We start from the raw sequence: 12,072 nt of genomic DNA on the forward strand, positions 1-12,072 counted from the left end.
AGGGAATTGGGTTTTTATCTGAAAAGGAAATATTTGCAGGGCAATGGGAAGAAAGCCAGGGAGTTGCATGAGGTAAATTACTCCTTTAGAGAGCTAGTGCAAACACGACATGCCAAATGACGTCCTTCTGTGCTATAATCATTCTGTGATTCTGTAATTATCAACTTTTAAGTACAGTCAGCCTTTCTGATACCTCCTTTTTATCAATTGTCTACCTCCCTGTTCACTGACTTCTGCAGCATCATCTTCCTTGGTAAAGACAGATGCAGAATACTCATTTAGTACCTCAACCATGCCCTCTGCCTCCGTGCATAAATCTTCCTTTTTTGTCCCCATTCGACCTAGCCTCAGACCATCCTTTTACTGTTTATAAGAAGACCTTTGAGTTCCCTTTTTAAGTTAGCCGCCAGTCTCATCTCATCCTCTCTCTGCCCCTCTTATTTCCTTTTTCACTTCCTCTCTGAACTTTCTATATTCAGTCTGGTTCTCAATTGTATTGTTAACATGACCTCTGTCAAACACCCCCATTTTTCTGCTTCATCTTACTCTTTATCTCTTTCGTCATCCAGGGAGCTCAGCTTTTCTTGCACTACATTCCCCAACTTAGAATGTAGAATCATAGAATAGCTCCAGCATAGAAGGAGACCATTCAGCCCATTGTATCCATGCTGGCTATCTGCAAGGACAATTCAGTCCCAGTTCTCTCTCCCCCCCCCCCCCCCCCCCCCAGCCCACCCACATTTTCCTCGAAGCCCTGCAAGTCTTTTCTCTTCGGATAATTGTCCAATTCCCATTTAAAGCCATGATTGAACCTTCCTGCACCACACTCCCAGGCATTGCATTCCAGATCCTAACCACTTGCAAGTAAAAATGTTTTCTTCACGTAGCCTCTGGTTCTCTTGCCAAAAACACTATATCAGTATCCTCTGGTTCTCAGCCCTTCTGCCAATGGGAACAGTTTCTCTCTGCCTATTCTCCACCTACTCTGTCTAGGCCCCTCATCATTTTGAACACCTTTATCAAATCTCTCAATCTTCTCTTCTCCAAGGAGAACAGTCCTAGCTTTGTCAATCTTTCCATGTAACTAAAGTCTCTCATCCCTGGAACCATTCTTGTAAATCTTCTCCGGACCATTTCTAATGCCTTCACATCCTTCCTATAATATGGTCTCTAGAATTGAACGCAAAAGTGAGGCCGAACTAGTGTTTTAAAAAGGTCCACCATAACTTTCTTGATTCTATGGCCCTATTTATAAAGCCCAGGATGCTATATGGCTTCTTGCTTTCTCAACCTGCTTTGCCACCTTCAATGCTTTGTACAGATATAATTGCTCCTGCACCCCTTTTAGAATTATTTGTTTTATATTGTCTTTTCCTATTCTTCCTATCAAAATGTATCATTTCACACTTCTCTGCATTAAATTTCATTTGTCACATATCACCAGGCTATCTATATCCTCTTGAAGTCTATCACTGCCCTCCTCACAGTTCACAGTACTTCCAAGTTTTGAGTCATCTGCACATTTGGAAATTGTGCCAAGCACACTCAAGCCTAGATCATTAATATAGATCAGGAAAAGCAGTGTCCTAATATCGAACTGCTGGGGAACCCTACTATCTACCGCTAGGTAGCTCAATTGTCCTCAAACCATCTCCTCTTTAAAGGCAACTCATTGTTCTGTTCTTTTTTTACCTGCCAATCTTTGATTCCAATTTAACAGACCTGCTCTCACCCTACTGAAATTGGCTGTCCTCCAATTAAATATTTTTGCTCTATATTGCTCCTTGTCCTTTTCCATGGCTAACCTAAACCTTATAATACTACGATCATTGTTCGCTACTGACACTTGATCCACTTGACCACCTTATTCCCCAGAACCAGATCCAGCATTGAGTAGAACAGGAAGAAAAAGTAAACATAGGTCTGAAATCAAGAAATGTTTCTTCCCAATGACAGAGTGATCAATACATGAACTGGATTCCGGGACACAGGAGTGGAATGAAGAATCCTGGAATCATTGAGGAAGTGATTAGATGTTGAAATGTGGTTGCGGGGAGGCGATGTGGGGCCTGTCTGGATGACTTGTGGGTGGGGGGTGCCGAATGGCCCCCCTCATCTGCATGTATCGTGATCTTATCTAGGAACTTAGCAGCAATCATTCCATATTCCAGAGATGATAGAGATCACAGCAGCAGCTTGTGGTGAATAAAGAGGTTAAATGGAGGAAAGTGTGATTTTAAATATTTGTGTCACAATGAGTCTTGATGAATGAGTAACACGTACAGTGTTGCGAATATTTGTGATAGAAATCATTGGCGTCAATCTGTCTTTGGGTTTCACCATTTACCAGATGCTCTGTGTGATGAGATTTATGCACAGTATTTTCATAATATTCCATCTGAGCAGCCTGTGATCAGTGCAGATGTTTGGCTTGTACATTACAGATCACAATATCAAAGAAAGACTTGCAACCTTTCATGACCTCAGGATGTCCTGAAGTGCTTCATGACTAATGAGGTACTTTTGAAGTGTAGCTACTGTTGTAATGTAGGAAACACAGCAGCCAATTTGCACACAGGAAGCTTTCACAAACAGCAATGTGATAATGACCAGAAAATCTGTTTTTGTGAAGTTGATTGAGGGATAAATATTGGCCTAGACACCCAGGAATACCTACCCCACTCTTCTTCCAAATATTACCAATGGATCTTTTGCCTCTACCTGAGAGAGCAGACTGGGCATTAATTTAATGTTTCATCTACAAGATGACACCTCTGACAGTGCAAGACTCCCTCACTCGAGAGTCAGCCTAGATTTTAGTACTCCGGTCTCTGGAGTGGGGTTTTGACCCATGATCGTCAGAAGCAAGAGTGAGTCTGAGTCACAGCTGACACCTCATTGGAAGGTCAAGAACTGCCTGTGGTCGGCTCACCTTGTGCTGTCAGATAATCAATTTAAAGAATCCAATCATTCATCGTTCACTCACATCACACAATCCATGATCAATATAAAGACACAACAGGCAGCCTGGGGCAGAGGCTCTTGCTGCAGGGGAGGGCTCTGTACAGCATCCCAATCCCCAATGACTCACTGTGGCTAAATGATCCTCATGGTGCCCTGCTTGCCTTACTGTGCCAAAAGGCTCAGTCCAAAAGAGCCCCGCCTGTACTGGCTCTGTGCAGCATAGACTATGTCCAATGACACAGACAAGTGCGACTACATGGACTGAGGCAGCAGGGTAGTCCTGAGCAGGAGGCAAGTGCTGAGTCACATTGGTGTCTTGATCCTAACAAATAACCATTGCACAGTCAACTGTTTATACCAACCTCAGAACTTCAGCTCATTGCTGCAAAGAGGAAGGAATTTCAGCTGTGAGAATTTGCTGCTCCCTTTCTTCTCAGGGGATGTTACAACTTTGATGGATTTGTTCTGAGTAGGCTGTGAATGTCATGCTGTAACTAAGTGAATGTGCCAGCTGTGTGACCTGTGAATGACCTTTACAAAGCTCAGCTGCACATGTGCAGTAACCAAGGAAACTGTCTCCTGGGGCGGCAGGGCTAATAAATTTAAAATGTATTTAATGTATTTTCCACTGAACCTCATTAGCGGGCAGCCTGTCCTCTGCTCTGCCTGTTTGATAGTGGAGGCACACTGGAAGTAACTGGTCAGTTTACAGAATTGCTTTGTGTTTGTGTGTGGCTATGATTGTAGATTTAAACTCTTAATAGGAAATCACACAGCTTATTTACCATGTACAGGACCTATTTTTCTCATCCACATAGTTCTTTAGACTGTACTACAGATTGTGTGTATTTTTGGAAGGTCAGAATTCTTCTTGATTAGAATTATAGAATGATACAGCACTTGAAAGAGGCCATTCAGCCCATTGTGTCTGTGCCTGCTCTTTAAAGGAGCTATCTAAATAGCCCCACTGTTCTTTCCCCGCAGCCCTGCAAATTCTTTCCCCTTTAAATATTTATCTAATTTTATCCAATTCCCTTTTCAATGTCATTACTGAATCTGTTTCCACTACCCTTTCAGTCATGCGCATTCCAGATGACAACAACTCACTGTGTGTTAAAAGAGTTCCTTCATGTCACCTCTGGTTCTTTTGCCAGCGTCCTTAAAAATGTGTCCTCTGGTTATTGATCCTCCTGTCAAGGGAAGCAGTTTCTCCTTATTTACTTAGTCAAAATCTTTCATTATTTTGAATACTTAGGTCTTCCCTTAACCTTCTCTGCTGCAAGAAGAACAATCCCAACTTCTCCAGTCTTTCCACAGAACAGAAGTCCCTCATGCCTGGCATCATTCAAAAATTATTCCTCCTGCATTCTCCCTTGTTAACCAAGGCCACCCCTCACCAGCCAGTCTGTAAGGGTGGGGTTGGAGACAGGTTGACGAGCAATCTTCACCTGCCCAGCTCTTGGATAATTTCCCGTTCTTTTCCTGATGCTCGAGGAATGAGGTGAGGTTAGTGACTGAGAATGTGCACAGAGACAAGAAGATGTCTCCTCCCAATCTCCAACACAGGAGACTCAAACAAGGGAGGGACATTGCACAGAAATCAGCCCTGTTTTCCAGCCGTCAACTTTAAGGAGCTGTGCTTTTGGTGAAGGGTTGAGAGTTGGCTTAGTTGTTGCTGTTGAAGTGAGAATATCTGACTTTTCTTAGCTCATTTCTGTAGAGTGATGTGTAGTGCAAGAAATACAGGATAAGAATAGGCATGAACACTGTCCCCTGAATCTGGATTACACTACTCGCTCTTCCTGTATTTTGGCTTGTTAACTATTGGAAGTATCCTCACTCCTCCATTCAGTATTTTTAATCACTGATCCCATCCCATGGTGTAAGTGAGATTCTTTTAATTTCTTCATAGGATGTGGGTGTCACTGGTTAGGTCAGCATTTATTGCCATCCCTAATTGCCCTTGAGAAGGTGATGGTGAGCGTTCTTGAACCGCTGCAGTCCATGTGGTGCTGGAACACCCATAGTGCTATTAGAAGGGAGTTCCAGGATTTTGACCCAGTGACTGAAGGAACAGCGATATATTTCCAAGTCAGAATGGTGAGAGGTTTGGAGTGGAATTTGCAGGTGGTGGTGTTCCCTTGTGTCTGCTGCCCTTGTCCTTCTAAGTGGTAGGGTTTGCAGATTTGGAAGGTACTGTCAAAGGAGCCTTGGCGCATTAAAGCAGTGTATCTTATGGATGGTACACGCTGCTGCTCTGCATAGATGGTGGAAGGAGTTAATGTTTATTGTGGTGAATTGCGTGCCAATCAAGGGGGCTGCTTTGTCCTGGATGGCATCAAGCTTCTTGTTGCAGATTGTCATTGCCTGGCACTTGTGTGGCACGAACGTTACTTGCCACTTATCAGCCCAAGCCTCAATATTTCCCAGGTCTTGCTGCATTTGGACACGGACTGCTTCAGTATCTGAGGTGTTGTGAATGGTGCTGAACATTGAGTAATCATCAGTGAACATCCCCATTTCTGACCTTATGATAGAGGGAAGGTCATTAATGAAGCAGCTGAAGATGATTGGGCCAAGGACACCACCCTGAGGAACTCTTGTAGTAAAGTCCCGGGGCTGAGATGATTGACCTCCAACAACCACAACCATCTTCCTTTGTGCTAGGTATGACTCCAACCTGGGGAGAGTTTCCCCCCTGATTCCTGTTGACTTCAGTTTTGCTAGGGCTCTTTGATGCCACACTCAGTCAAATGCTCCCTTGATGTCAAGGGCATGTCACTCTCACCTCACCTCTGGAGTTCAGCTCTTTTGTCCATGTTTCAACCAAGGCTGTAATGAGGTCAGGAGCTGAGCGGCCCTGGCTGAACCCAAACTGAGCGTCAGTGAGCAGGTTATTGCTGAGTAAGTGGTGCTTGATAGCACTGTCAGCAACACTTTCCATCACTTTAATGATGATCAAGAGTAGACTGATGGGGCGTTAAGGTTGGATTTGTCCTGCTTTTTGTGTACAGGACATACCTGGGCAATTTTCCACATAGCCAGGTAGATGCCAGTTTTGTAGCTGTAGTGGAACAGCGTGACGAGGGGTGCAGCTTGTGCTGGAGCACAATTCTTCAGTACTGTTGCCGGAATATTGTCAGAGCCCATAGCCTTTGCAGTATCCAGTGCTTTCAGCCGTTTCTTGATATCATGTGGAGTGAATCGAATTGGCTGAAGACTGGCATCTATGATACTGGAGACTGAGATGGATCGTTCCCTTGGCACTTTTGGCTGAAGATTGTTGCAAATGCTTCAGCCTTACCTTTTGCACTGATGTGCTTGGTTCTCCCATCATTGAGGATGGAGATATTTGTGGAACCTCCTCCTCTAGTGAGTTGTTTAATTGTCCACCACCATTCATGACTGGATGTGGCAGGACTGCAGAGCTTAGATCTGATCCGTTTTTTGTGGGATCGCTTAGCTCTGTCTGTTACGTGCTGCTTTTGCTGTTTGGTATGCAAGTAGTCCTGTGTTATAGCTGCACCAGGTTGACACCTCATTTTTATGTATGCCTGGTGCTGCTCCAGGCATGCCCACCTGCACTATTCAATGCACCAGGGTTGAGCCCCTAGCTTGATGGTAATGGTAGATTGGGAATATGCCAGGCCATGAGAAAACAGATTGTGTTCGAGTAAAATTCTGCTGTGCTGATGGCCCACAGTGCCTCGTGGATGCCCAGTCTTGAGTTGCTAGATCTGTTCGATATCTATCCCATTTAGCATGGAGTGTGATAGTGCCACACAACAAGTGGCACTTGCTCAGCATTTGACCCAGTGAGGCATCAAGGAGCCCTAGCAAAACTGAAGTCAATGGGAATCGAGGAAAACTCTCTCTGCTGGTTGGAGTGATACCTAGAACAAAGAAATATGGTTGTCAGTCATCTCAGCTCCAGGGCATCGCTGCAGGAGTTCCTCAGGGTAGTGTCCTCAGCCCAACCATCTTCAGCTGCTTCATTAATGACCTTCCTTCCATTGTATGATCAGAAGTGAGGACGTCCACTGATGATTGCACAATGTTCAGCACCATTCACGACTCCTCAGATACTGAAGCAGTCCATGTCCAAATGCAGCAAGACCAAACTTGGGCTGACAAGTGGCAAGTAACAATCGCGCCACACAAGTGTCAGGCAATGACCATCTCCAACAAGAGAGAATCCAACCATCGGCCCTTGATGTTCAATGGCATTACCATCACTGAATCCCCCACTATCAACATCCTGGGGGTTATCATTGACCAGAACCTGAACTGGACTAGCCATATAAATACTGTGACTAGAAGAGCAGGTCAGAGGCTAGGAATCGTGCGACGAGTAACTCACCTCCTGACTCCCCAAAGCCTGTCCACCATCTACAAGGCACAAGTCAGGAGTGTGATGGAACAGTCGCCACTTGCCTGGCTGAGTGCATCTCCCACAACACTCAAGAAGCTTGACACATTTCCAGAACAAAGCAGCCTGCTTGATTGGCACCCCATCCACAAACATTCACTCCCTCCGCCACAGACGCACGGTAGCAGCAGTGTGTACCATCTACAAGATGTACTGCAGGAATTCACCAAGGCTCCTTTGACAACGCCTTCCAAACCCACGACCACTACCATCTAGAAGGACAAGGGCAGCAGATACATGGGATCACCACCACCTGGAAGCTCCCCTCCAAGTCACTCACCATCTTGACTTGGAAATATATCGCCGTTCTTCACTGTCGCTGGGTCAAAATCCTGGAATTCTCTTCCTAACAGCACTGTGGATGTACCTACACCACATGGACTGTAGCGGTTCGAGAAGGCATCTCACCACCACATTTTCAAGGGCAATTAGGGATGGGCAATAAATGTTCGTCTAGCCAATGACCCTTACATCCCAAGAACGAATAAAAAAAACCTGTGAAGTGCCTTGGAACATTTTATTACTTTCGAGGTGGTCTATAAATGCAAATTGTTGGTGTTATTGTAGAACACGTTAAGAGGAGAGTGGTACTTAAATTAGCAGTCTCTCTTTGAGACCATTACCCTTCTGAAAAACTAGCAGTATCATACTATTCCTTTTGCTCCTTCAATAGCACTGGTGTGACGATAATTTAGATGTGTCTGAAAGATTTGAAAGCTGTGTCAGCTTCTCCCTGGAGTATAAATGCAATAGTAAAGCATGAGTGAAATACTGCGTATTCAAGGACCGGGGGTGGGTGGGGGCCGGGTGGGGGCGGGGACAAGCTTGACTGCTCCCTAGAGGACTTGTTTTTACAGCATTGCGGCAGGGTTAGAGGACACTTAACTCACTCTATCAAAGCAACATTACAAAGAAAAGGTGGGTGGAGCCCATGTTTGTACAGCTTCTAGTCTTCTGTGATTAAAACTGATTCAAGCAGTTACAAAATTTATATATTTTTTTTATATTTAAAAATATATTATCAAAAGAACTATTAAACCCTGGAAGCTGTCAGGAATCCTATCCTTCATTCATAATAAAATCATTATTTCTGGATATATTGGGAAGAAATTCCAATGTTCTGGGCTGATATTACAGATGGATATTGGTGATCATTTGAACTCCACATGCCCCCCCCCCCAGTGGGAAGCTGATTAATAATAACTCTGGTCTCTTTCACATCCCTGATTTTCATGTTTTTGTGTTATTCATTTAGGTGGGCATTGCTGGCTAGGTCAGCATTTATTGCTCATCCCTATTTGCCCTTGTTCAGAGGGTATTTAAGAGTCAACCACATTGCTGTGGGTCTGGAGCCACATGAAGGCCAGACCAGGTAAGGACAGCAGATTTCTTTCCCTAGAGGATATTAGTGAACCAGGTGGGTTTTTACAACAATCGATTTCATGGTTAGACTTTTAATTCCAGATATTTACTGAATTCAAATTCCACCATCTACTATGGTGAGATTTGAACCTGGGTCCCCAGAGCATTACTCTGGGTCGCTGGATTATTTAGCCCAGCAACAATACCACTACGCCATCGCCTCCCCACTATCACTGTGTCATTGGAGGCTGCATGGGCCCTGAGCTGTGGAATTTCTTCGAAACCTCTCTGCCTGTCTCTCTTCCTTCACGATGTTCCTCAAAACCTATCATTTTGATCTCTATAGTAAAGGTGTCATATAAATGTAAATGGCTGTTGTACAGTCATCACCCTGAATGCCTGTTGAGGAGAGGTATCCAAGCATTGAATGTAAAAGTAGTACAGACAGCTGCGTCTTCATTTTGAAATGAAAAGTTCCTTTCTACTTGAAGGTTTGTCCCAAGAACTTTTTATTTTGATATTGAAACGTTGCTATGGTTTATTTAGCCAGCACTTTTCCCCTATTTTCTCATACTTCCATTAACAGTATCAGCAAGGGGCTCCTCGGATTCCGACAGTAGGACTGCTAAGGGGAAAAGCGGAAGAGGTTGACTGCACCATCTACCTCAACACCACTTCTCCTCAAAGCCACATATAGTTGGGGGCAATCGTGCAAACTTTGCTGCACTTTCGTGGAGAAATTGTGACCAGACTGTGCCGAAGACCGCTAGCCATTCTCTAGTGTCGACATAACACTGCCAGTGAAGGTCACCTCTGCCCTTGGTTTTTGTGTCAGGATCCTCTCAGGCACCTACAAGAGACACCACATAGCAACAATCTGCCAGCCGTAGGTACATACTGTACTGAATTCACTAATGTCCTTTAGGGAAGGTAACCTGCCATCTTTACCTGGTCTGGCCTACATGTGATCCCAGACCCACAGCAATGTGGTTGACTCTTAAATGGCCTGTGAAGTGGCCTAGGAAGCCACTTAGTTGTATCAAACCGCTACAAAGTCTACAAAAAGGAATGAAACCAGAGGGATCACGCGACATTGACCTAGGCACCGGAAACAATAACAGCAAACCCAGCCCTGTCAACCCTGCAAAGTCCTCCAAACTAACATTTGGGGACTTGTGCCAAAATTGGTAGAGCTGTCTCTCAGACTAGTCAAGAAACAGCCTGACATAGTCATACGTTTTTTTTATTCATTCACGGGATGTGGGCTTCGTTGGCTAGGCCAGCATTTATTACCCATCCCTAGTTGCCCTTGAGAAGGTGGTGGTGAGCTGCCTTCTTGAACCGCTGCAGTCCATGTGGTGTAGGTACACCCACAGTGCTATTAGGGAGGGAGTTGCAGGATTTTGACCCAGCAACAGTGAAGGAACGGCGATATATTTCCAACTTCCAGGTGGTGGTCTTCCCAACTATCTCCTACCCTTGTCCTTCTAGATGGTAGTGGTCATGGGTTTGGAAGGTGCTGTCTAAGGAGCCTTGGTGAATTCGTGGAATTCCTCTACCATGCAGACAATGTCCCTGACACTGCCATCATCATCCCTGGGTATGTCCTATCCCACTGACAGGACAGACCCACCAGAGGTGGTGGCACAGTGGTACACAGGAGGGAGTTGCCCTGGGAGTTCTCAACATCGACTTTGGACCCATGAAATCTCATGACATCAGGTCAAACATGGGCAAGGAAACCTCCTGCTGATTACCACCTACTGCCCACCTTCAGCTGATGAATTAGTGCTCCTCCATGTTGAACACCACTTGGAGGCAGCACTGAGGGTGGCAAGGGCGCAGAATTTACTCTGGGTGGGGGACTTCAATGTCCATCACCAAGAGTGGTTAGGTAGCACTGTTATGACCCAGCAGTTGGTAAAGCTAAGTTATTTAAAAATCCCAGAGAAACTTTAAAGAACTGTCGTAACCTATATTTTTATTTTTGTATGTTTGCGATGTAGCTCTAAATTCAGGAATCCGACCACCAGTTCTTGAGAGGTTTTATATCAAAATACATGAGACATTTATTAATTTACACAAGTTTAAAAAATACACATGACTACAAATTACTACTATCATAACTTCTAACAAATTCCCAAACTAATAAAACATTTTCACCTTATGAATTCAAAACGAGGTTCCTTTCACTTTGCTTCCTGTGGAGACAGTTGTAGGCTTACAGCTGCTTTGATCTTACAATGCCTCTGCCCTGCACACACAAAATCGCTGTCTGTTATACCCAACACAGCTCATTGAATGTAAATTCTCATTGTATCACCAGCCCCTTTGAACTCCACCTCTTTTAACAATAAAACCCCTTTTGTCATACCAATTTTATTAGTAATATAAACATATCGCTTGGTGCCAGAATTCACTCCCCTTCTTGAATGCTCTATTCAACAAAATGCAGGTGCACTCTACCTCTCTTACATCTCAAAACTAGTACACATGAAAGCAACCAGACAAGCTGACTTTAATCCAATTAAGACACACCTACAAAATAAACCTCTATTTTAAAAGAAGAATATTTTCCAATAATAATATGTACGTTAATAGATTCATGACAAGCACCACTACTGACCGAGCTGGTTTAGTCCTAAAGGACATAGTTGCTAGACGGTTTCTGGTAGGTGGTGAGGGAATCAACAAGAGGGGAAAACCTACTTGACCTCATCCTTACCAGTCTACCTGTCTCAGATTCATCTGTCCATGACAGTATTGGTAGGAGTAACCACCGCACAGTCCTCGTGGAAATAAAGCCCTGTCTTGACACTGAGGATACCATCCATTGTGTTGTGTGGCAGGACCACCGTGCTAAATGGGATAGATTACAAACAGATCTAGCAACTCAAAACTGGGCATCTATGAGTCACTGTGGGCCATCAGCAGCAGCAGAATTGTACTCAAACACAATCTGTAACTTCATGGCCCGACATATCCCCCACTCTAACATTACCACCAAGCCAGGGGATCAACTTTGGTTCAATGAAGAGTGCAGGAGGGCATGCCAGTAGCAGCACCAGGCATACCTAAAAATAAGGTGTCAACCTGGTGAAACTATAACAGGACTGCTTGCGTGCCAAACAGCAAGAGCAGCAAGTGATAGATAGAGCTAAGCAATCCCACAACCAACAGATCAGATCTAAGCTGTGCAGCCCTTCCACATCCAGTTGCGAATGGTGGTAGACAATTATACAACTAACTGGTGGAGGAGGCTCTACTAATATCCCCATTCTCAATGATGGGGGAGCCCAGCTCATCAGTGTAAATGA

The 12,072-nt window shown here is 44.4% G+C and overlaps 1 protein-coding gene across 5 annotated transcripts in view; it reads left to right on the forward strand.

The window, feature by feature from the left end:
- The window catches only part of pcgf6 (polycomb group ring finger 6), a 93,723-nt gene that overhangs the window by 63,948 nt on the left and 17,703 nt on the right, over positions 1-12,072 (forward strand). Inside the window, exon 9 of one of the 5 annotated variants that reach the window (XM_078564974.1) lies at positions 9,342-9,541. The exons of the other annotated variants lie outside the window; for them this stretch is intronic. Within the exon in view, the coding sequence (XP_078421100.1) occupies positions 9,342-9,452 (111 nt within the window). The 3' untranslated portion in view covers positions 9,453-9,541. Of the gene's footprint in view, positions 1-9,341; positions 9,542-12,072 lie in introns of those variants that run through there. 5 annotated transcript variants of the gene reach the window in all.

The sequence above is a fragment of the Cetorhinus maximus genome, chromosome 20 (assembly GCF_964194155.1).
Source record: "Cetorhinus maximus chromosome 20, sCetMax3.hap1.1, whole genome shotgun sequence".
Lineage (NCBI taxonomy): Eukaryota > Metazoa > Chordata > Chondrichthyes > Lamniformes > Cetorhinidae > Cetorhinus > Cetorhinus maximus.